The 27,351-nt window shown below is 39.4% G+C and overlaps 1 protein-coding gene across 1 annotated transcript; it reads right to left on the minus strand.

Moving 5' to 3' along the window:
- Window positions 1-6,710: 6,710 nt before the first annotated feature.
- RhoGAP54D (Rho GTPase activating protein at 54D) lies at window positions 6,711-25,149 on the minus strand. Its single transcript, XM_080285312.1, has 11 exons — window positions 25,007-25,149; window positions 23,489-23,667; window positions 22,271-22,480; window positions 21,232-21,455; window positions 19,684-19,770; window positions 18,859-18,933; window positions 17,512-17,772; window positions 15,696-15,791; window positions 13,312-13,878; window positions 7,723-7,949; window positions 6,711-7,668 (listed from the first exon to the last, which is right to left on the minus strand). The coding sequence occupies exons 1-11, from the start codon at window positions 25,147-25,149 to the stop codon at window positions 6,711-6,713; spliced, it is 3,027 nt and encodes a 1,008-aa protein (XP_080141438.1).
- Window positions 25,150-27,351: the final 2,202 nt, after the last annotated feature.

Here is a 27,351-nt window from a genome sequence, read left to right on the forward strand (position 1 = left end):
ATCATTCATTACAATGAAAAAATCCATACAGTACTATAGGAAAGTCACCATCTGACGAACCTGCCAAGTAGTGGAGACTGCATGAGAATGTTGGGTACTGTATATCAGCAAGATGATTTTTATACAGAATCTACATGAAAAGGTACAGATTTTGATCCCAGTGTTTCATATAGTACAACTACAGAGTAATGCTTATTTATCTTGGCTTTTAGTGTAGGTTTGTAATGAATATTTTAGAAATATATACTGTACTGTACCCAGAGTCTTATTTTGTTATTTTTTAATAATGTATATGTCAGTGAATGACTAAGCACTATAAGTTTGGCTTCCTTGATATCAAGTGATATTAAGTCTGTACATGTAATGCACATTAGCATTTTATTGAAGCTGGTAACAATAACAATTTAACAGAAGAATGCAATATTGTTTGAGAAGCAGTGTTAGCATTTGGTGCAAAAAACTTGCCCAGGCAAGCACAGAGAGTCAAGAAATTAATCATCCTTTATGAAAGTCAGGATAACCCCAAAATTGTCTTGACTTTGACTCACCTCAGATAACGACTTTCAGTTTGTAAACAAGGCCACACCAACTGATCTGTTTTATTGTGTGTACAGCTGTTTAATTTCTTGCAACCCCAAGGGAGCAGAACAATACACACTGATATAACTATCTTAGCAAGATCATCCCTTAACTCATAATTAGCTGAGTCAGGTGCTCCTTATGATTCTCATTGTGATTCTGTAAAAAGCACAACTATGGACTCGGGTTAAGTATACCTTGACCTTAACGGCTAATAAAAACATGCCAAGTAAATCTTATTTGCTAAGATGCTGCAAGACTAGTCCAAGTTCCTTCCAGTATTAAAGAATACCGTACCTAAACCCCTTCAGTCTAATAATATACTTTCTATTTAATTATTGCTACCACCAGATATTATTCAGCTTATTAGACACTTTCCAAATTGGAGGCATTACATACATTCTTCATTAACCCATCCTTACAGATCTGTTGTAAGTTAAACGGAATCATCTGGTGGTAGAAAGAATAAACTGCAAATATGCATTATTGGACTGCAGGTGTTAATGAGGTAAATGCTTGGATCCAGACATGAAGACATTACACTGCACTTATATCTTTGTAATTTTCTGTAACATACTGAGCATAAAGGTAATAAACAATTTGTTACTGCGAACCATAGTTTAACTACTCCCTTCCAACCTGCTTAAAGTGTCAGGTCCTTCTACACACCAGGCATGAAGGCCCAAATGGGATATTATGAGCTGGCTGTTACCATTACCTTCATCATCATTATTCCACCTCTTTTCCCTACCTGCAAGAAGGGTGAGGTAGGATACTGAAAGGCAGAAAAATGCTTTATTGTATTACCTGAACTTCTGGCATATAATAAGACTGTTAAAGTGAGGGCACAGCTTGTGCTACTTGCAGTATGAATGAATCATATCTTCTGTTGTCCAGAGGTGGAGCCTGTGAGTGTTAGCAAATCAGAGTTTACAATGCTGCTTGTGTTGAGAAAAGATCATGTCTGTATCTTGAGTAAGTCCAAGAATTTAGGGATGTACTGTACTTTTCAGTGGTTAGTGGGGGCACTCACCATCCACTCACTCCATGTAGTGCTGCTCTCGGGTGCCTGCCCTTACCACTTTTCCTTCCCTCTTTCCATCCTTCATCATTCTTTCCTTCATTCTTTCCTCTTCCTTTTGCCTGTGAGTGAATCTACACTGAGTGACAAGCCAAATGGTCTCCTGTTCACCAGGAAACCATTTACTACACTGTTTGGTAACCATATAACCAAATTTTGGTGTTTGGTGGTTTAGTGGGTAATAACGGCGTTCCAATCGGATTGAACCGGTGAAGGTTTATATCCAAGGGGTGGTTGGGGTTTATTGCTCACGTAATGCCACTCAGGGATGAGCGAGGCTGGTCACTCTCATCTTAAATGTCAGGACCAACTTGCCTAGCCCCAGGCACCTACGCTCCTCACTGGGCAACACAGGATTAGATGAATGAATGAATGAATTAGACCATTATGAATAAAGTAGCATATAATAAAATGGCAGTGAAAATCTGTACTGTTATTCTAAAGAATATCCAGGATTACTGTATACTGTAGTACAACCTCCGAAATCCAAACATCCAATTTCCAAAAACCTCAACTTTTCAAAACATTTTGTCATGCAAGAGAAGGGTGGTGATATCATCTGTCCTCACAGAATAAATACATATTTTGAAGATAATGTTTGTCTGTAGATAGGTCTAACAGCAAATGATATACTGTATTACTAATACAAGGAACTTCACTGCATTTACTGTTCATGGTAGTGTGCGCTATTTGTACACGATTTTCTTAGTTATTACGATTGTACATTCCAAAATACAGCAAACCCTCAATATAACGAACCCCGGTTTTGTTAATTTCAGATACAGTATAACAAATGGCCAATTCGTGACTGAATTTCCCCCGGATTTTGCAAACAAAGGTCACTAATGTGACAGAAGTTTGCAAATCAGTCCACAGTAAGTGTACTTCAACAGCATCCCTTCCTGGCACAGTAAGTGTACTGTAACTACTACATTATACTGTATTCTTATTATAGATATTGTATTTATATGTGCAACTTCATATACATTGAATTCTCCATGTAAAACTTCATAGAATTAGTTTAGGTTATGTTTGAGCATGCAGGGCCGAATGACTCCCCTTATATAGTGAACTGAGTTCAGTAATCTCTTGGAAATACCAAACCCCTTGGATATAGCGACCCACCCCTCCCCCCAATCAGTTCGTTACATCGAGGGTTTACTGTATTCCATTTTCCAAAAAGACTTTTGCCTCCATGCATATTGGATTTGAGTTTGTACTGGACTAAACTCTGTCAGCCAACCTGTCCAAAAGGCTGTATCCTCTCAGCCATCATCCAAGACTCAGGAAAGGTCATTGCAAAATTTACAAATAAGTATAAACACTCAGTACAACACAGATGACCATTATATCACTGGGAAGAAAATTACCTCAGCTAATCAGAGGTAACTGTTACGAAATGATGTGAAATATTTATCATTAGGAAGAAAATTACCTTAAACAATTAAAGGTAACTGTCAGGAAAGTCAAAATCTACAGACAAGGTGGCTTGAGTGGAGTACCAAATAACACTGATTAACCCTTAAGATGCCCTTTAAATTACTGTACTTTGGTTATATGTCTTTTAATATTTCCTTAGGGCATAACTTTGTCCTTGAGGGAGACAAAGCATGGGCTACATTCACTAAACAATTCAGACTTCATTTTGCAAAAATAGGCATGAAACATGGAAAGACTCAGCATTATCCTTTCACACTTTTTGTGTACAAAATAACATATGGACCTGATAATTAAGATTTGCTTTTTGCAGAACTTTTGTTCTTCCTATAAAAACAAATCATAATTATGACAGAACTAACTGTACATGTACTATATCTTGAGTGCTATGTGCTCTCATCCATTACACTCTAAAACTGAATCTCTATGAAAGATACTGCTCCATCTAAAGGATTGTCTGAGAACAATATACACACTGTACAATAATTTTCAAGTAAATATAATGTAAAATATCAGATGAGGGTTATAGCATGTTCGTTCTCACCTGATAAAGATCCATAACTCCTTTTCAGCTCAGCTGATGGCCAAGTTTAGTCAGGCTCAAGGGTAAATTTCATTAGTAAACATTATCCATTTTGCCTCAAAACAAAGGCTTACTGAATTTTATGCAACAAGGACTTAATACATTACAGTACTGAGTTCTGGGAATGGTGCAGTTCCTTCAGCTGAAAACCAACTAACTATAGCCCCACCTCACTGCTTTGTGCTCTGAATCATCCCATGAACATTGTTTCTCTTTCTGACAAATTAAATTTTTAGAATATATATCAGTTTTTACAGCAGGATTATTCATAACAGGTGCATCTAACTAAATTTATGAGACGATCTGAATGGTTGAGACTGGGGCTGTGTTGGAAAAAGACAGGAAGCAAGAAGGCACTAGTGATGAATTCAAACAGCATTTTCATTATATACAGAGTGGAACATAAACAGAACTACACTAGAAACTCATCTGATGGTATCTAATGTGCAGCAGGGACAGCTCAGTGTGTTGATGTGGGTGTGGATGTGGCAGAGGGAGTAACAAGTGAATATGTGATGCTTGACAGGCACTGATAATGCTGACTGAGCCATCCCTACATTGAAAAAAAAAAATTGCATGGTATTGTGGATGAGGAGCATTATACAGTGGAATCTCCTAAACCACAGTCTTTTGAGACTGGGCACAGACTGCAATTTGATAATTTTGTGAGTTACAAATAACTAATCATATAGAGAAAATTGCTTATGTCTGCCATCTCAGAAAAGTTGCCCCCCCCCCCTACTCTCACATCAAACTTGTCAAAACCTACATCAAACTGGTCGCCATCAAACATTAACAACCTGGAAAAGAAATTAGTAAAGCATATTTAACAGAAATGAACAATATTGTAAGATTCTTACCTGACATGATTGGATAGGGGAGGGGGAAGTTTGGGACTATTCGGCAGTATTTATTTTTGGTCGTGATTCTGTTAGGCCAAAGGCATTTAGGCCATACCTAACCTAACCTATACTTTGGCCATAGGGCAATGAGGCTGTTTGCCACTTAAGGCTACTAGAGCTGAACTGGTTTACGGCCAAAATGACCAGGGTGCAGGGGTAGGGGTTCTGAGGCTTGAGGCAGACTACAACCTCTCAGCACAAAGCGAGTGCGCTGCTGCCTCTGTGCCAATTCCTCCTCAACAACCTCCCTCAGGAGTCCCTCAAAGGTTCAGCATGGATGCAACGGAAGCGGTGTCGACATTGCCCTCAGCCGCCTCTGTGTCGTTATGAGTCGTTAATTCGTTAAGTTTACCAAACGGGTATGGCCTTTCCATATTTTCTATTGAACTGAGTCTTTCACAGGTTACTTATTATTCCTGGATTACCACAGCTACTGGCCATTTTTATAAACTTACCTCTGAAAACTATGAGGATTTAGAATGCGTGATACACTGATGCATCCAGTCAGAGCAGTGGTTGATAATCACCGCGGCTAGTTGGAGAGCTCGTTCATAAACGCTGTCAATGGCAACCTGCCAGCTTCCTTGAATATCCTAACTTTGTTTTTTTCCACTTACATCTTGCAGTCACAATTCAACAGTTAACTATCTGTGTTACATAGGTACCAAAATTATTTAACTTGAGACTGTGCGTTTGTTATCACAGGTGGAATTGCCATGCCTGCCTAGTGAAGAATTACGTGATGTGATTAATTCTTTACCGGACAGGTGCGGACTTTCCAAATTTTTTACTGAAATGAGTCTTTCACAAGTTACTTTTTATTACTCCTGGATTACCATAGCTACTGAGCATTATTATAAACATACCCCTGAAAGCTATAAATGAGGATTTAGAATGCATGATACACTGATGCATCCAGTCAGCATGGTGGTTGGTAAACAACTGATATTGCAAACTGCTGCATGATGCTGACGCGCATTTTGAATCCGCTGTTTAGAAATGAACGATTTAGGAGATTCCACTGTATACATCAGTAAATCAAAGACTGAACTGGTAACTGTTGTCAACATCCCTGACAGCAAAACCTGAGGTGAAACAGCCCTTCTGTTTCACTATTGTAACAAAATCTCCAACATCTTGGAAATGGCCTTGTCAATGTACAAACATCATCTTCAGTTACTCATAATGAACTGCCACACTGACATCAGTTGAAACTCCTAAAAACTATTGGGCATCTAGAGGGTTAAGACATTTAACAAAAATACTACTACCTTACAAAAATAATATACAATATATCTAGGAATATCAGCCAGAGATCAAGCAGCATGGAGAGCTGCCATCAGGTGACCAAGACTGATGCACACATGCTTGTTGAAGCCATTATAAATGATAACAATATCAGCCCCCGAATACAGTGATTTACCTGTATTTTTTTTCTGGCTACCTCCAGTACAGTTCTATTCCGCAGCTCCCCCTCCATGCTAGGGGGTCCTTTTATGCAGCATGTGTTAAGAATGTAATGCCATATGATAGACTTGGGCAGTAAAGAAAGAGGATATTTGTAGACTTACATGTACAGAGATGATAATGATTTGATGGATGTGTAATGCATCCTTGAATGAAGAGTTGCGAAGAAGGATGGGACTTGCATGTATTAATGTTGAGATGAGAACAGGCAGACTGAGATGGTTTGGGCATGTAGAGAAATAGAAGAATGGCACCTGGGTGCAAAGGGTAAGACGTAAAAGTTGAGGGTAGAGCTGAAAGGCAGACTGAAAAAGACTGGCGACCAGGTCTTAGAGTGTGACCTCAGGGATAAGGAAATGAACAGAGAGCCCATTACAGATAGATCAGCATGGACAGCCACCGTTAGGTGACCAAGGTCAACACATGCAAACATATTCAAGCCTTTATAAATGAACAAAAGACAATCAGAGGAGGAGACTTTCTAAGCTGGAGTGGTTATAACAGATACAGACTCCATTAACTACTTCACTGCAAAAGGTCTTCCCTAATGTGAATAAAATGGTCTGCAACGTAGCAAGAATAAAATACAAATATAATATTGGAATCTGGGGGTTAATATCGTACTACTTTACAAAAATAATATACGATATATTTAGGTACATTAAAATGATGTTTCAAAAATAACACCTCTAGTATTCCCAAGCCCACTAGTGTTTTCCTTCTCTGGTATTGGTGTGCCCTGTTTAGTTTTGAGGAGAGATTGTTGGCGGCTGTCAGGGGAGCAGGAGTGTAGGATATTCTCACACTCTTCATCACTGGACATACAGCTTAGGTACTCTGTCGATAGACTGCTGGTCTTTGAAGGAGTTGTTCTGCTTAATTCTTCTACTGAAGGAGAACTCAATGGGCAGTCTGATAATGAACTGCCGGTTTTTGCAGTGCCTCTTCTACTTAAACCTTGTGCAGAAGTCAGTGGGTCATTTCCATCAAGGCAATATAAGAGAGATTCTGAGAGCTCCCCATTGTTAGTAAGCTCTTCATAGGAATTAACAGGTTTTACAATTACTTCTGAACACTTATTTGATTGAGAGGTACATGACTGTGAGACACCCTTTATAGATTCAACACTCTCACAATCACAGTCATCCTCTTCACTCTCCCCAAAAGGAATATGATTTTCAATATCTGAGTCTCCATCAATGTAATGCTCAGATAAATCAACAGGATTGTCTGTGAGTATACTTCGACTTAAGAGATAACCTTTGAATATACTGGACAGTGATTCATTCATATTACCATCATCATCAAAATAACGTTCCTTGTTAGGCCTCTCCTCCTCTACTTTTTCCAGTGTCGTATCATTAAGATTTGATGTTGAGGTAAGTCTTGACGCCAACTGGGCCAAAGATGAAGTGCTCAAGTGTCGGAAGAAGTTGCCAAATAGGCTGGATGTTGAGCTGGCTGAACTCAAAGTGCGACGCAGTGATGAGGAACCCCATCGACGAAGCTTGGGTTCTCCAGACTTCTTACTATTTGCTGTCTCTGAATCACTCTTCTTGGGACCTCGTGTCTCATCAGCTTCCCTATCACTGTCGCAACTTAGGGAAGCAGGGGTGGAACTGGATGATCTACTTGAATTCTGTGCATTTAGGGAAGCAGGGGTGGAGCTGGACGAGCTACTTAAATTCCGTTTATTCCTAGGAGAGTTGAGGAGGGCAGCTGGGTTCATAATAATGGGAGATATATGTGAACCCTCATTACCAGCACCACAATGCTCTTTTGGGGTACTGAGGAGGGTAATTCTCGGCTGTCCCTTCTCCTCGGGGATTGTCATGCTGGTTAGGCTGGTGGTGGAGTTGGCGATGATGGGGCAGCGGCTTCGAGGAGTCATTATAACTTTCTGAAATTGTGGCGAGATTTGATTTATTCACTCACTAAAACAACAAAACTTTCAAGATAGGTTATATAAATTTAAGATAATACTATGCAGTACCACAGAGCAGTTCTACTACATGGAGTAATAAGGGAACTGGGTGTAAGAACTAACAGAAAAATTACTGCCTCTCATGCTGGTGACAAGGGAGTACTACAAGAGGAGACTGCATTTGGAACATTGGAAGGCCTAACTTTGAAGTGATCTGCTGTCTGAAAAGACACATGTTTGAGCCCACACTGGGTAAGAGAATAGTTAGATTTTAATTTTGTCAAAACACCCTCTACTGATCTTCCACAAGACCAATCAATATGTCACAACAACACCCTGCTACACGAATTCATAAGAGTGGTGGGCATTGGCATTGATGTGGTGACATGCAAAGATATACAGCACAGAGGAGTACTGGGTTCCAGGAAACAGAGTATCACAGTCTATGTCCAGAGACAAACACATTAAGAATTAAGAGATTAAGACTGCATAGTTTCTGCTAAAGCTGGATAAAGAAAAGTTCAAAGTTGCTGGAGATCAAGAAATTAAAACCACAAAGTTTCTGTTAAAGTTTGACAAAGGAAAGCTCAAAGTTGCCAAAGACCTTTACCAACCCTTCTGAAATGGTTAAGTGACCCAGTTTTCATGTAAAACACAATGTGAGGAGCCACCGAGATTGAGGAATGGCATTTGCTTACCCATATACAGTCAGTTTTCATGTAAAGTTCTTTCACCTGAAGTTGTTTCATTATTAAGTTGCTGATAATGTAATATGTATTCTTCACTTAGAGTTGTAATTGTTAAAAAATTGCTTTGAAGGCAAAATTAGTGTTTTTTGTCATTTAACTCCTCAAACATGAGTCACAAGCATGCTTCACTTAAACCTGTTTCTCTTAAAGTAGCATTTTTCTGCACACTTATTTTGAGACTTTACATGAGGACTGACAATATGCTTTCCCCAACCAAAGCTTTGTCTGAGGTACAAATAATTAGCAACATATGAACATGCAACATTAAAATAATTCTTATTAATGATTTATATGAATAATATATCATCAACATCATCGTCATCATTCATCATTATCATCCGGACCTCCTTTCCCACCCTAGGGCAGGATGAGGAGTGGCAACATCCAGACAGCCAAAGTTTGCCCAATCCAACAGGCCCGGCTTCCACTGATCAGTCAAGTCCACAGAATCCTGGCTCCATCAGATAGGCCAAAAAAATGTCACCAAGTTCTGTAGCTTCACATATACCTTTCTGATAGAGTCAATCCAAATATTGTCAGGTTAAAAAGGGGTTAAAAATTATATATTCCATACATAATTATGGAATTCTGAAATTTATAATTAAAAAAGGGAAAGCAAATTATCAATAAAGCTGATATGCACTGACACACACACAAAAATATACAGTACTTACATTACCTGTACTATATACAGTATATATATCATATACAGTACTGTATGTATATCATTTGATGACGATGATGATGATACACACAAAAAGAAAGAGTGTAAGAGCAAAGCACCTTATTCACGAGTAATTTATTCACAAATCACCTAACTGGAAGGGACCTTCTTTTAAATCAGAGTCTAGCATTTGCTGACACTTAACTGTGTTCATGCTGAAATGATGCAAACACATGCCATAACATCAACAAGGCAAAAGCTTCTAATTAACAGAGCATCAGCAAGTCACTGCTGCTGGCAGTCATATTTGTAATAACTATGCCTCCAGGCTATCCACAGCTGCAGCACCATACCAGAGCTGTGATGAATTCTGTGACTAATCTGCTTTGTATAGTAATCAGGTTTACATGACCCAGAAAAGTCCCTCAACTTCCTCCCTAACCCCCCAACGAAGGATGGTAGGGTGCAGGAAAATGGAAGCTTCTCCCAGCAGTCCACCAGTTTCATGTTCAAATGAGCCTGGGGTCACAAGAAAACAACAGAACAAAAACAAAACTATAAGTATAAAATAGGTTTTACCTGAAACCACAAATTGATTAACTTGCTTTCGATACCAAAAGTGAGCGAAAACTTCCACTACATCAATGCATGTTCCTAGGTCATATACCTGTTAAGTTTGCTGCTACAGTATTTATAACTTTCCTTTTGTTCAGGAAAGTAAAATTAGAGGGGGCAGTGTTATCATCAAATGGAAGAATTTATGGCACTGTTATATGAAGATGGACAAATGTCATCATCACCAACAATCCATCCAATTCCCACCCAAAAGATATGGTGGGGAAAATGGTTATGTTGGAAATATATCTATTTATTGTATATGACCTGGTGTATACACATCTAAAGGAGCAACTTCTCTTTCCTCAGAAAATACCTCAATCATACCATGACTCTTCATCAATATGGGTTCATACCTTTCCTCCAAAAATTTGTTCATGCCACTGATACTGCCTTATCATATCAAATAAGTGTCAGCAGTGTATGGAACAAATAAGAAATGACCACAATAAGAGTCCAAGTGGACACCCAGCTGAATCTCTGAACCAGACAGCCTTTGATAGTGTGATTCTTGGAAATTTCTATTTTGCACAGATCGGAACCAATTACATGTGGATAAGGTGCTCCTGCTGTATGTATATTTGCAAACAAGGTGTTTCAAAAGTCCATAGGATTACTAATTTAATTTCTTTCACTGCAATGAATGTTCAAATTAAACACAGACTTGTAGTGTGAGGTTTATGATGGGCTTCTGTATCACATTCACACTCAATCTGCTACACAAGTCTCTTATAGCCTGCAATATAAGGTATGTACAACCATCTCCACTTATAAGTACTACAGGGTTGGTATGTTGAGAACCTTATGTGGTACCAGTGTATTTTCATCTGACATCTACTGTGGCCTGAGTATTAAAACACGATTGTTAGAACGCAATGGACATGAGACATAAACAAATACAGTGGTCCCTTAGTTACTGCATACTTGGTTACAGCGGCTTTTGTTATCACTCCTAGACAAAAATCAGCATTCCTGCCGTTATCACAGATTTGGGGGTTTAAAACTTTGTTATCACATTCTGAAGCTGGTTTCTGCCAACAATAATGGTGCAAAATCTGTGGTATTTGATAGCTTTGACAGATTCAAAGATGACGCCCTACTCCAAGAGTTAATCCCAGGTGGCGGAGTACACTCTCAACACCCTTGCTTCAGAACCCATCACCTCAAGCCTATCTTAGATAAGCATGTTTCTTCAGTATTGTGCCCTTTTCATCATTTCCTATAAATTTAACCATGCTGTGTGTGTTTATGATACTTACCATAACAGTATGTATGTATCTAGTAGGTCTAAATTGTTGTAAATGGGAAATTTTGGGTTTACAAGTGAAGTACCCAGTATCAATTAGCTTAAATCCCTTAGGTTCTGTGCTTTTTATATCATGCAGTTTCGTTATCATGCACTAAGCGCGATACCAATTATACACAGCAACCTAGAGATCACTACAATTTGTCATAGAAAAAAACCAACATGCCATCCCCTGTAGTATTGAGATGTACTTATAAGAAACGTTTGAAACACCTTGAACTGTATATAAAACACTGTATACTGAACAATGAACAGTAATATTTTAGGGAAATACTATCATGAATAGCAACAGAAACTATACAATACAGTATGCCTTTTTTCCTCCAACCCTCAAACAATTCTTATCACTAATCAGGCTACATCTGAGGACTGTACTATATAATGTCAATACCTACTGCAATATGCACTGCTTATGTTCAATTAAACTCTTATCTTCATCCTTAATCCTGGGGACACAGGAGAAGGAATACTACCCACATACATATACAGTACTGCTTACACACGGCCACACACCCACCACCACCACAGTCCCACTATCTATAGTAATCAAGTCATCATCATTTTTGTTTCATCTTCATTCAATCTCAGTCCCATTGACTCTATTCCATCTCTCCACCTCCTAAATCTTTCTATGGCTTCCCTCTCATTTTCTGTATTCACCACCAAGTCAGTGGCAGACAACAGCTTCAACTACTTAGTGACAGCTTCAGTGATTCAGCGGTGAGTGCAAAAAATGAGATGGAGGACACCACAAGTGAAGATGTGAGGAGACGGAATGGAGTCAAAGGGGATGTGAGTGAGTGCTGGTAAAACAAAAGTGATCATTTGGTTGGATGATGGCACTGTGGGGATGGTGGAAGGTGTGTGGCCATGTGCTGTGTGCTAGAAAGGTGCTGGAAGCAATTCTGTCCTATGCAATGTTTGCAACAAATGGTACACACAAGGCACAGTGGTATCAGAGGTAAGGTGCAGGATGTGGTAGACTTGAAGTGTGCTATGCATAGTGGTGAACAATGGGAGTGGGCAGAATGTGACAAGATAAATTTACCAGACATGTCTTTGGAATGTGCGGGCAAGCTCTGTTATCTGGATGATATGATTCGTGGTGAGGGAGGGCATGCAGATGAAAATTTTTTTTAGGGAACTGTTACCTCTGTTGACACAAACAGGGATTTTCCCTTTATACTAAGGAATTATCACATATTGCATATGTGAGAAGCATAATGTTTTATGGAAGTGAAACTAGGACAGTAAAGGGAAACAACATGGATAGATGACGATGACCAGACAGATACCAGTATGTAGTGATTCTCTGAAAAACAGCTGTATGTTGTTGTTGTAACCCCTGGCTCATCTGGACATGAATCCCATACACTGCAGGCTAAAGTTGACCTTCTCTTGTCCACCATCCTCTTTTGGGAGAAAGAGAGTGAGTTATGAGACATCTGTATTACCAATGTCCAGTTATACTGGTGCCAATGAATGAAGGCATCCTTCTCCAGATAAGGCTGTAATTGGCACAATGTGAATGAACAAGTGAGACTGGCTAGAAACTGATGACACTGGTGATGTAAGTGAAGGAGACTGGTGGTTAAGACATGTGGAGAGAATGGATGATAGAAACTGTGTGACAGGATTTGTGACTGTCAGTGTGGACAACAAAGCACTAAGAGGTCAGACCAAAAAAGACTTGCGATTAGGCCCAAAAAAAAGACCTCAGGGTTAAGGGAATGAACAGAGATGCTGCAGAATGTAGCATGGACAGTCACTATCAGATGGATAAGAGTGCTGCATGCAAGCATGAATAAAGCCCTTTATATAAACAAAATGGGTGAAGTCTTAATAACTTAATAATGAAGTTTTGAGAAAGCAATGTCAGCTGTCCTACCACATGAAATGGTTCCAGCATTCCAAGGGTTCCATTACTGTATTTAACTATCTTTTGTTCAATGAGGGATGAAATAATAAGGGCATACTGTACTGAATGTATATGATTGTTAGTACCTGCGGGATGCTGGCCCTAATCATTGCCTGGGATATAGGGGAATGGGTCTCCAGCTGAGGGTGGTTAGCTGGGGTGGAAGCAAGCATGTTATCCCAGGGGTGGTTATTTTCCTTAGCTCCTTCCACCACAGTAGGTGAAAAAGCAAAAGGGGTCCCGGTTATGTCCTCTGGTGTGGTTTTAAAGGCATGGTGAAGGGGGCTAACCTCTTGATTTTCCTCTAGGGTATCACAGCTTGAATCCAATGAGAAGGACAGCAGTGGTAATGGCGACACAGCACTATGGTTGAAATTACGACGTTGGGGGATGGATTTGTGACGCTCTTTGGTGTCATGCAGTGTCGCTGTAAGATTCTGCTGAGAACTCAAGCTTATTTTGCACTTTGAATGTAAGACTGGATGTGAAATGAAAGACTGACATGACTGCTTAACAAAGGATGGAAGAGTGCAGTGCTGATTACTTAATGAAGCTGTTAAATCTTCAAGGGATTTAGCTTTGACTTGATTAGGTGTGCTGAGATTGGAGCTGTGGCAGTGTAAGGTCAGTTCTGGGACTCTGCTGGAGGGACTCTGCAAGCACATGCGCACAATCATTAATATATGACTTTTTTAACCCCTCTGTTCTGATGACACATTACACATTACTTTCTTGCTACAACCACATAATTTTATTCAGCACTGAAGAGATTTTGAACTGGAAGTGCTAGTTTACTCTTGTCTAACCACTTCACTATCAGATGTCTGTTGTACGCTGAACAAAATCATCTAGAGGTGGCAAAAAAAAAGTAAAAATTATGAAGCGTCTCGAGCCAGAAGGGCAACCGTGCCAAATCATGGTTTTAGGTCATTCCCAGTTAAAGATTAGGAAAGTGTAGGGTATGAAGATAGACTGTAGCTATATGAAACTAGTATTTAATCTGAAGCATAACCATTCTTCTGTCTAACATTAAGTATGTCAGTTTAGTAAGAAATTACATCCATAAAATCATTTACAATAATGTATATAGGTGCTGTACTGATAAGTTTTTACTTGACTGCTACACAGAGGACTTTCTTTTTTTTTTTAATAGTTAGTTTTATGTTGTGTCCCCCTTTTTTTTGATAAGGGCTAAGGCGTTGCCCCTGGGTAGAGGACTTTGGTTTTGAAACGTGCAGCACTTTATGACTGGATGTCCTTCCTGACATCTACCAATGACCCTTGGATGGACCCAAACCTCCGACCCTTCCGTCAGAGTGCCCTAACCCACTGAGCCATGGCTGCTACAACCACCTAGGTGACAGGAGAGTGCCACCTCTCCAGGCATGGCAGCTTACCCGGCAGCAGCGTGAACTCACAACTCTTTGGTCTCAAGTCAGTACTTATTTCAAACAGTTGCAGCCTATACCTCATACCCTAAACATTCCTCAATTTTAAATGTGAATTACAGTACAAGTACTTACAACTATAATTTGGCACGGCTACTATTCTGGCCCAGGACACCTCATATGTCACTGAACTGAAGAGGTTGCTGAAGCATGCAATACTATAATGAAACTAGCTTATAATGCTGGCTTTTTCAGTCCTTGCACTCAAAACAAAATATGAAAGAGTTACAGTATATCATAATGTCTGAAGCAAATAGAAGCAAATTTTGCAGATGAATTTAGTTTCATAATTCTGAAACTGAAAGTGAATATTGTATTAAAATTAAACGATTTAAGCTGTGATGCAGGCAACTTAGCCAATTATGCTGGATTTTGTAGTTCTAGCAATAAATCAAAATATGAAACTCAGTAATACACTATTTATGTAAATACTGCAGAAGCAATTCATCCATAGTCTTTATATGGTTTAATAATCCTAAAACTAACACAGCTATTAGTATTTGCCATTTTCAAGAGCTGAAGCATACAATTTGTGCAATGATGCTGTATTTTGCAGGTCTTGTAACTGACTACTTGCTACGAGGAAATTTAAAATATTGACACAATATTCATACAATCAGCAAATATCATGTTTAAAACAGAAAAATAATCTGTAAAAATGTCTGCTTTGATTTAGTCATAAATCAGGAAAATAATGTACAGTATAATACCAATGACCATCCATCTTTTCAGTATTTGAGAAAGTGCTTATTAATTTCCTCATTTACTGCTAAATGGAAGCATGACACTTCAGGAAATACACGATATAACATCAAACTTATTGTCACACAAGATTTATCTGTTTCAAACCAGATTTGTGCTGGTGGTATAAAAATAATCATGCTGATATTCTGAACTTCCTGAGTAGCCTAAAACTCACAACAGTAAATTAATATCTAAATCAGTGCTTAACAATTATGTTTTATGTGCACAGAAGCAAATTCTCCACATTCTTCATTAGGTTTGCTAATCCTAAAACTCACTAGCAACTCTCCACTGCTGTTTTTGGTGTTTTCACTGGAGGAATTAGGCTGCCACTTACTCTTGGATACTTTCACTGTCTTGTGGAAAAGGTGTTTCTGAAATATTATGAAGGGTTGGATTTCATCAATCAATTACAGAAAGCTATCATCATCAACATCTCCAATGCCCTTCTCCCTCCACAACAGAGGATGACTGTGACAGAAGCTCCTCCAGGTTACCTTATCCTCACACTCTTTTCACTCTCTCAAACACAGCTATTCCTCTTCCGACTTGTTCATCAATGTACTGTTCCACCCACTCTCTCCTTCCGTATGCCACAAAAAACTTTTAAAGAATCCCCGTACTGAGATTAGACATGGTACATCTGATGCTTTCTATGGACTGGAAGCTAAATCAAATACCAAAACCAGCCAATTACTTGCCAACAGTTGTTGCAAACTGTTGAGGAAAAAGAAATCACATGTGTATCAAGATCTGTAATAATATGAAAGTTTCAGTTAGAATTCTGTCTTACTTGAATTCCATTAAAACAGACATTACTGATCTTCCATTCAACCCACTGATGTCATAAAATCACCACCAATACTACACTGCTAGTCTTGAATGAGACAGCCCTTGCATGTGTAGGTCAGTGTATATTAATGATAAAGTAGTAACGTATGGAGATGTGTGACAAGTAGAGGGAAAGGTGGGTCTCTGGGAATAGACTGTCAAATCTATGCTCAGAGCTAGTCCCATAAAGAAAAAATGTAACTACTGAAGCATTTTATTGCCAAAGCTATTAATATTCCCATCATTTTCCCCGAGTTAATGTATTAAATGATATCTAAACTCTATAGGAAAGTATGAAGTAAATGAGGTAATAATTCAAACATAAACTCATTCCAATTAATTTATATACATTAGGCAACACCACCCACTTCCTGAGTTCAACTGACAAATCTTCTCACTGCCTTCAAATGCTTACTCTGGTTGTAACCTGTGCTAGCAAAGAATACCAGTAACTGAAATGCAATGTCAAAAAAATCTATTACCATCCCCATCTTGACCTTTTTCCCCACCTAAGAATGGGATGAGGCAGAATTCAGAAAACAAGGAGAGAGAAAGTGTCAAAGTGGAAGGACTATTGACAGCATGCCTCATGAAATAGGCCAAACATATAAAATTATAAAATCCATTACTTCCCTTAAAAAAACATAGCCCCTTGAAGCATTTCCTTTACTTAAAGATACTGCCAGTTGTTACTGTGAATGGCTTAGCTGTATGTGTTAGCTGAAGCAAGCTAGTAAGCATGTGTATGAGCTTCACTCCCCTTTCCGTAATCCTAAGTATGGAAACAGTTAAAATACCCTGGCACAGACTCAAGATGGTACAGACAGAGACACAAGTATCTTCCAAAGGTTTGGTGGATACATAGCAGAAAAATCAAACCATTTGAAACAAGCACTAGTACAGATAAGGTTTTTGCTGTATTTTACCAGCTGTAAATTTTCTTCAGATGGAACTGGGAACATAGCTATTTCTCTGACTGTACTATGGGATGCTATATTAAGAAGCGATGCATAACTCTGACAACCACAGCAGCTGACTCAACGAAGATAATTTTTATTTTTTTCTAGAAAGTAATATTACCTTTGTTTTTACCTCTTTACTACTGTACTTAGAAAACAAATTTCCGAAATACTCAAAAACAAAGCAGAAAAGTGCCATTATTTGTTTTGTGCACATTAAAATTCACATAAGGTATAATGCAATACCAGGTAATGAAGAAAAATAAGAAAAATACTGTACCAATAACATTCATAACTAACTTACCTTTATGGAGTCACCTAACCTCTTGCTGCGGGCCTCCTGTTTCTTGATAAAACTCTGACTGAGCTGAGGTGTTCCCAACCCACTGGCATTATTAAACTGCTTGATCAGTTTGCGCTTCTTGGACGAATCTGGTAGTGACTGTACATACGCATACAGCTCTGCCAAGGCAATTTCTGTCACATCTTTGTCATTGGCCTGTGCTGTCAGTTCTCGGTCGATGAATGTGAATATAGTTTTGGCTGGAGCATCCATCATTGACCGCTGGAAAGAAGAGTAAACGAAAATTTTCATCAACATCACCCATCAATCATAACGCAGGAGCCTGGGAGTAAGCAAAATGGTCCACATCATCATCATGTCTAAGGATGAGGAGAGGCAGGTTTCAGAAAACAAGGAGAAACTGCTAAAGAGGGAGGGAAAATTACAACCAATAATGTACAGTAATGATAAAAAAAACACACATGCGCATGCATTCACGCACACACACACACGGAAAACAATCCATTATCTTTGGTTTTACATCTGTTTTCTACATAGCATGGGTCAGACAGGTTCACCTGATAGGCTAGCACTCAGCACTCCTCCACCTTGATCTGTTCTTACCTCTAGATAGATGGTCAGCACACACAGCCTCATCCCATGCCTTCCTTGGTCTACCTCTCCAACAACAATCCAGTACCTCAATACTTCTACATCCTCTCACTCATCTCACCTTGGCCATCCTTTCTGTATGTCCGAACTAACTCAATCTCTCTCTTTCCATTTTCTTTCTGATATTCTCCACTCCAAGCCATCTTATAAGCTTTCCTGCAAATAACCCATCATCCAGTTATAACAAGTGCATCCAGCACTTCTCCATGTCATTTTGTTCCAGTTGCATTATATCCTCCTCTTTTACTCACTATGTTTCACTGTCACATGTAATACCTCCCAGGGACAGTGGCAACCACCCACATCCTCTTTAGCACTTTTCTTGATGTAAACAATAAGAACACCTGAGATTAAAGAAAAGGTACCAATTCTCTTAATTTTTTTCCAACCACTTTCCACCCTTGTAATGGCACTCTAATCAGCACCACTCTCTGCACTGAATACATCATCAAGACAGCAGAATCTGTCCTTAATCTTCAGTGACTCACCTCCTATCACCACAGATCCTACTGGGAAATAAGGTTGGGATGAAGATGAATTATTCAATTTCGAAGGAGTTTGGGTGGAATTTTCTGATATACAGTATCTGCCAGGGATGTGAGAATTATTGGTCAAAACGATGAATAAACCAGTTATGATCACTTAAAATTAACAGTACAGCCAATCAAAACATGTTAAAATGTGATGTCACTTTACCTTTGAAAGTTGGTGGCGCATTTTTTTCTTATTATTCCAGTATTGTCGAACATCATATTCCAACTCCAGAGGAATCTATGAATATAACAATGCATCATTAGTCATCTATCTGTTCCTTGCCCCAGCTTCCCAGTGCTGCACATGATAGGGTACAAAAGCAGGGTCACTGGCTATATACGGTACAGTACAACTGCAAGACTTAATGAACCATTACTTCTAACTCGTTTACTCTGATGACATATTCTCTGCTTTGCTCCTGCTACCTCCATATGATTTTACTCAACCTAGGAATGATCTGCTGTGCTGAATCTGGTAATGAAGGCTATATCAACCCCTCCAGTTTGAACAGTATTTCTTGCTATCTTTCTATCTAGATGCCTTAATCCCGTAATGGGTGGCCACAAATAAATCGCCTCCATGTCGCCCTGTCCCCCACCATTTCACTGCCCTGCTCCCAGCTCACATCCCCCTCTCTCAAATACCTTTCCACTCCATCCCTCCATCTCATCCTTGACCTCCCCCTCTCTCTCTCTCCCTCAACCTCACTCACATACACTCTCCTCGTCATTCTCTCGCTCCCCATCCTCTCCACATGGCCAAACAGTATTTCCTGAGCTGAATAATGCTATGGAGACATATGGATTATACTTTAAATGCATAATTGTCAAAGTGGATGGATAAATGAAGGCTATGTTCAGGCCTTCTAGTTCAGACAGTATCTTCTGAGTTGAAAAACACCCCCTTGAGATAGTATGAATGTAAGTTAAACTACATCATACTGAGGAGATTAAAAGTATGGCGGACCTTATCGTAAACTTCTCTTACCTGAAATAAATGAGGAACTTGCTCAATCATGAAAGCAACAGCATGGCTCAAAGTTCCTGAGAGATCCTGGAGGTCACTCGGGGTCATCTAAAACACAGAGAAAAAATTTTGTTTATCCAGTACAAATTTTTCTCTTTGGTTCAACTTATAAAGGGTGTCCCTGGAACCGTGTGAAGAATTTGGCGGATTATTCTTGGGCAGTTTTTGAGAAATAAATGCCATATGAACATAGGCCCAATTATCACCCACTGTGGAGAGACACCTACTGAGCATACGGGAGAATAATGAAAGAGATAATTTTCTCTCATAAGGTCATCAGCTACCACAGCTCCGTAATGGCTGATAACTGGATCCATTTTGATACACCATTTATTGAGGTATTCAAAATTAATCCAAGAATAACCTCCTGAAGCTTTGCACTCATTTCCTGGGACACCTGTACATTATACTATTCACATGTAGCCTCAACATGACATAATCATGACCATTCTGTTGTCAGTTAAGAAAAGTGAGGTGATGTACTTTTTAGTTTATTCTTGCTGCTGCCAGATGATTTTATTCAGCTTAGGAAAGGCCTCTTGTACTGAAGGGGTTTATTAATGTTATATCTATCACTGTCCAGTTCAAAATTTCTATCCAAAGTTTAATATAATCATCAAGAGATGGCAAGAATAAAATGAAAAAGACATCCTCAGGCTCAATTCAGTTCCTGTTACCCACCACCTATTTTACTTTAACTAGGTATGCTAGAAAAAAACACCACTGAGTAAACATCAGCCATTACAGCACACTGGTTAAAACCTGACAAAGATCCCTGAATTTATTTCAGCTTGACTGATGGCCAGTTTAGTCAGTGCTGAAGGACTGATTTGAATAAACTCTCTTTTAATCTAACGATCTAAAGCTGCTCTCTTTCCATCTTGAATGTGAAGCTGTAATAACAGATTTACACTAGAATATGAAGCTTGTCATGAAGAAGTGCTATGGAAAGATGTACAACCATAATACTGTTCTTTCCTGCCACCAAGGTAGGTGAAATTAGTTGCAAAAGGGTGACAATTTGGGTTAAGTTATTGAGAAAGAACTAGAGTACCCACAGACCCATTCCTGCCTCACAACTAAGGCTTATTAAATTTCATGCAAACACAACTTAGTACATAATCAAGTCATGGGAGTGGCCCAGTTCTATCAGATAAAAAAATAAATCCATCCATCCATCCATCATCCAATCCTACGTTGCCCCATGAGAAGCGTTAAAATAAATAAATAAAATGATCGCTCATCTTAAATGTCGGGACCCACTGCCTAGCCCCTGGCTCCTACACTCCTCATGGGGCAATGTAGGATTGGATGATGAATGGATGGATGAATAAAATGATGACAATGCATGAGTGGGGGCTCTACTGATGCTTGTATTTACAGTACTAACCTTACAACATTTTATTTTATTATATTTTACTGTCATAGTGTTAGTAAGTAAAAGTATCAGCACAGTCATGATGGGTCTGCTCAACCAAACAGACCAAGGTTACTCACAACAAAACTAACCTTACGAGGACAAAGAATATGAGGGGCAAACATGGTGCCAAGATTAATGGCTGACATGAGATTCTGGTCCCGGTGAGCAGAAACACGATGGAGAAGCAACAAGAGGTCCTGCAGGAGCTGGTAGTTCTCAGGCGGCAGAAGCAGGAACACTAAACGTAATGCCTTTATCTGACGCCCCTGCAACAGTTCTCTCTCCTCTCTGTTTCCTTCTTTGCGACCCATTTCTGTGTTGCCAAGGAACATTTGTAATTAGTCTTTATTTAAAATTATTTCAGTTCTGTTTCTCAAGTGACAGAAACAGGAACACAGTCACAATGCCTGTATCTGACACCCCTGCAACAGCCCTTTCTCCTCTCAGCAGCCCTCTTTGCAACCCATTTCTGAGAATTACCAATATTTAATTTTCTTTAGAGTTGTTTCATTATTAATTTTTAGGCAGCGAAGAAGGAAAATACAATGTTTGGCTTTTATCTGCCATCCATGCAACAGCCCTTTCTCCTCTGTTTCCATCACTGCAACCCATCTCTGTGTATTATGGTACTAAGGATGAGGGACTGTGGGTACAGAAGTCCTTCTTTAGCTCAATGAAGCAAGGTTGCATTCTAATTTTGTTTGTTTGTTTGTTTGGTGGAGTTTTTTGAACTTAGTCTATTTTAATGAAGTTACACTGTATATATTTTAATGAAGTTACACTGTATATCCTTCCTTTCTGCCCCAGAGTTCCCTTCATGGGAAGCCAGGAACCCTGCAGCTTCCAAGAAGCTGGCCACAGCCTGGAATGTTCTCAGATATCTCTCAGTGAGGCTATTACTGATGCATTTTTGATGAATGAAGCTTAAACAGTTCCTACAGTAATGGCATCACTGCCACGCTGCACTGGGTGTATAAAAAGAGGCTGGGTCATGATGTGATGGGATGGGATGGGTGTATAGAATCTAATGCTTCTGCCATATAAAAATGGTGACATCTTAACTTAGTTCATATTAACTGCTATACTCTATTTAACATGCCACATAAAAAACATGATTCTTCATCTAACCTGCAATTCTACAGTGGATTGGATAATGTGCCTCAGTGAGAAGTGGCTCAGGTAGATCAGCCAGGAAGCCCTTCAACACTGATGCACAGTCATGGGCGGAGTAGGTTCCGTAGTCAAGGTTCAAGTCACTACCAGAATTGATCAGGTTCTTGAGCTCCTGTTGTCGACTGAGACTCCCACTTTTACGAAACAAACCCTCCTGGATAATATCTACAACAAAATAAAAGTTAAAGATGAATATGTAAGTAATCACACACCATTCTCAAATAACTGTCAGCTTGTGGTAGGGATGAAATGAGTTGATTCTTCAGTTCTAGCTGTTGACTGAGACTACTACATTTACACACAAGCCCCTTAAAGAACGTCTGGAAAATTCAGCACCAGTGCACTAAATAGGTGCCGTAGTTGCAGTTCCCACCACCACCAATACTGAGCAGGTTCTTGAGCTCAGGCTGTTGACCAAGACCCCTATTTTTATGAAACAAACCCTCCTAGGGGAAAAAAAAAAAAAAAAAGTAAACAAGCATTACTATCATAAACCTAGCATTTTGTGGCAGATACATATTACGTCAGAAAGAATGACGAAGACTTCCACTTATAGGGAACAAAGCCTCCTAGATTATACATGAAAAAAATACAGATGCTGAAGCATGCACCATTCTGATATACAATACCTGGCATCTTGTGGTGGGTACTGAATTTAGTGAAGGGGTTATTGAGGGCTATAACAAACTCCTCTAATGCAAAAAGTGTCTTGTAAACTGAATAAAATCGAGATAGTGAAAGGGTAAAGGAGGACTGACTCTACAGGTAGCTAGTCCTCTACATAAGTTAACAATGAGGTATGAAATACCACAACTTTTTTTCATGCAATTGGTATCAATAGTGTAAAAAGGATGAAACTAAGAAATCTGCTCTGTAGGCAGTAATCAAACTTTAATGATACAGGCATTTAGTGTGACATTAACAGGGAGACAATGAACATTAAGAAAGTGGACATAATGTGGACTTCCTGTATTATATAACAAAACACTAGATTTTCCATACAGTATTGTTGTTTTTCTGAGGTACTGTATTGTTGTTCATAACAACATAAGTGATGAAACATTGCAGTTTTTGTGCAGGTAGTGTGTTACTGTATATAAAAACAAAACTGATGGTAAACACTGCAGTCTTCATTGTGAGAATTTATTGTATACCATAAGTAATGATACGTACTGCAGTCTTTGTTGAGGTAGTGTATAAGCTGGAATGCCTGACACACCCCCTCCTGTGTGAGAGGTGCACCTTCCATCACCCCCCTGCTGGGTGCCGCAGATCTCCCCAGCTTCCTTATCAGTGGGGTCAACTGCCATCGCCATCCAGTACTGCTGCGGTCACTGCTTTCTACATCACATCTGTGGGGGAGCCAGTGTTTCATGCATCATTATTTGTGTATCATTTAGAGCGTGTTATGCATTATTATTTGTATACATTAAGGATTCTGTGCTTACTGAGCAGGATACTTTGGGGACATCTTTCGTATTTGATGCCGGATAGATTTTTTCAACTGGATAGGTTAACTAGCCTTAATAAACTCCCCCCCCCTAGTACAAGATGCCATTCCAAAGCTAAATAAAACTGTCTACTAACAGCAAGAACAAGCTTAAGAGGATGCCACCCAGATTCTCGGGGTTAATGATTTTGTTACTGTGTTCAGTGATACCACAATTCTCTGCTGTTTAATCTATTGTTACTGTTTGTGTCAATAGGGTTCTCAAGCATCTTAAGACAAAAAAGATCAGCTGGCAAGAGAACAAAGTACTAGTATTTATTTGTCTTGGAAGTACTATACAGTACACTACAATACAATGATCCATGGGTTAGCACATCCACCTCAACTGGAAGAACCTAATGCCAAATTTCTGGTCGGTCAGGCTCTTGGAGAAGTACCATACAGTATGTATACCATGCTAATATATAAATACAACATATACTGTACTGTAAAACCTTGTAATTTCTATTATGAAATCATGAAGGCAAATTATGAAATACAAACTGATTTATTGGAAAACCTGTGGCTAAGAAGAGGTGCAATGTAACTAGTCCTTTTACCTTAATTTGGCCCAGATTTTTATCTTTTAGTGGCAGAAAAGGACAATGCTTCAGTTCTACATCTTTTCTACAGCGCACTTTCGTGACCAGCATAATATTCTAGTTACTCTGGTGTTGCAAAACAGTATTCAAGATGGAGAGATCGCAGTTGTATAGAAGCCAAATTTGTGTAAAAATGGCACAGTATATGGTACAAGTATGGTGTTGGGAGGATAATGCATATACAGTACTGTATATGTTCAGTATGCTATCACACACACACACACACACACACACACACACACACACACACACACGCTCGCTGGTGCAGTGGTAACGTTCTCGCTTGCCAACTGGTGGACGGGAGTTCGCGCCTCGCTCAGGTTGCGAAAAGTTTCACTGATGAAGTGGGTGGTTACTGTCCCCCTTGAGCAAGGGGATGTGTGTGTGTGTGTGTGTGTGTGTGTGTGTGTGTGTGTGAAGGTCACAGCCTTGCCCTTAGATCGGACTATATGAGCTCTCAGCTCCCTTCCGGGAGGGTAAAAAGCTGACGATCACGACCATCGAGTGATAATGACCGACCCGGTGAATTACACACACACACACACACACACACATTCTTAGATATTTCTTATTAAAGCAGGTAAATGGTGAAACACATACTGGTCTGTTGGCAGATCAGTGGCAAATGACAAGTGCATTTTGACCAGTGTGTGGTATTGTGTCGGGTCATCCTGACGAAGCTGCCACACCAGCTGTTGTATGCTCTTCTCTCCATCATCTTTTCCCTTCAGCAACACATTCATCCTGGAATTGACCATCATCATCAGCATCACCCCATGCTATTAGCTATCACAGGATAATACAACTGTTATATTCCAGAAACAACAAGGATGAAAGTAATTAAGTGTAGGCAGCCCTCATCATTGGGCAAGGATGTAGTCCAAGATATATAATGAGCTAATTCTCCGCTCTATCTTAAACATGAAAGCCATTTCAGTTTTAAAATCATATGTAAAATAAGAATGACTAGAAGAGTTTGGGCTATGCGAGAAAGGAGGATGGCTCAGATGGGAGGAGATGAGAGGGGGAGACAGCAGATATGATGGAGGGTTGGGATGGAGTTATGAGGTGGTGTGTGAGTGTTTGGATGTCGGTGAGGCTAGGGAACTGACAAGAGCTTGAGCTGGCTGGAAGAATATTGTGAGGAGAAGTGCATGATCAGGGATTTGGCACCCCTTTTTAACGTGACAGCATCCAAATTGATTCTATCAGATATGTTTATGTGAAGCTACAGAACGTGGTGAATGTTTTTGGCGTATCCGATACAGCCAGGATTCCAGAGGCTTGAGCGACGAGTGAATGGAAGCATGGCCCATTGGACCGGGCAAATTTGGGCTGTCTGGACATTGCTACTCCTCACCCTGCCCTAGGGTGGGAAAGGAGGTCCGGATAATGATGATGATGATGATGATGATGTGAGCTGGAGAGCAGCCTGATGGCCAAGGACAGGGTGACATGGAGGCAATTAGTCTGTGGCCACTACTTCCAGGATTAAGGCATCTGATGACAGACACATGGCTGGAAAGACTGAATAATGCATTAGAGAACACTGATGAATAATATACAAAATGTATTACTGAGAGGTGCTAGAATGTCTCAAAATTAACAATATGGCCCATGTTCCCTTAGTACAAACAGACAAACCCAGTACTGTACTAGACTAGTCAGAAAATTTGAAATAGCTAACAACTTTGATCATTCAGGAAAAAATCAAATCTAATCACATCCACTGCCATTTACAGTACAATGTGAGGAATCAAAAATACAGTATTTTATTCTCCTTCTGGCACATGATTCTACTCAGCTCAGAAATGATCTGTCATCATCTCTGGACTAAAAACATTGTTTGATATTATGTTCATGCTACCATCACATGACTTTATTTCATGTAGATGTGACCTCTCAACAAGTCCTCAACCTATGCATAAAGCAAGACATCACCTAGCTATATAACTCAACATATCTATGAACCACAGAGAAATAAACTGTAAAAGAAAGCCACTGGACAAACCATTCAAATCAGCCCTTCCCAACCTAATCTATGTAAGCCACAACCTTCAAAGCCAAGATTTAACCAGCAATTTGTCAAATATAATGTTTAAGTTACTAGACTTAAACTAAACCAGACTTTATATGAACTAAACTAACTTTATTTTTACCCCAAGACATACAGCAGGATGCTCACAGGTAGCACAGTATGCAAGGATCGTGCAGTTACCTTTGCCACCACAACTGCAAGTTTCAATTAAAGATATGAAGCTGTCGCAGAGAAGCCGTCAGAATTCGATTAAAATTGCCAATAACACATGCCCATCAGCACTACAACCTAAGAGTTTGAGTAATGTGCAAACAGTAAACTGGAGTGACGGGGAATTGCACTAGGCGCAACAAAACTGAATTTTGGACGACATCGTTGTGATAACTTCAAGCTGCTTAACCGGCCTTAAAACTGGCTGAACAACCCTTCACAATAATATACGTATTTTCTGTCGTTGTTGACTTCATTGTTGTTTACTGTACCTATGTGAATCCGTGAGAAAACAACTTTTTGTTGTTTTTGTTGATATATGCCAATGTAAACAACATTCGAACTAGCCTGCCTTTTGAAAGCTTGTAAACAATTGGTTGGTCAAGTAACCAATCAGGTCACAGCTTCTTTCTTAGTCAAACCTTTATTCTTATGCAGGTTGATGTTATAAGGAGATTTCAAAAACAGAAGAAATATAATAATGTAATATGGTCTAAATTAAATTGATCTTTCTTTATTTCCAATGGCAAAAACATTAACAACGTTCTTGTATGGAAAATCCGACTGAAGACAACATAGCGGATCGAGTTGATACTAACTTGCAGTATTGCCAAGGTTGTAGCATACATAAGACCTTCCAACACTATCACAACTTGAGCGAAGGCCAACTTGATCGAACGTTTAGGTGGCGAAAGGA

The sequence above is a fragment of the Coenobita brevimanus genome, chromosome 105, assembly GCF_032717465.1.
Source record: "Coenobita brevimanus isolate Jiangsu-jjx chromosome 105, ASM3271746v2, whole genome shotgun sequence".
NCBI lineage: Eukaryota > Metazoa > Arthropoda > Malacostraca > Decapoda > Coenobitidae > Coenobita > Coenobita brevimanus.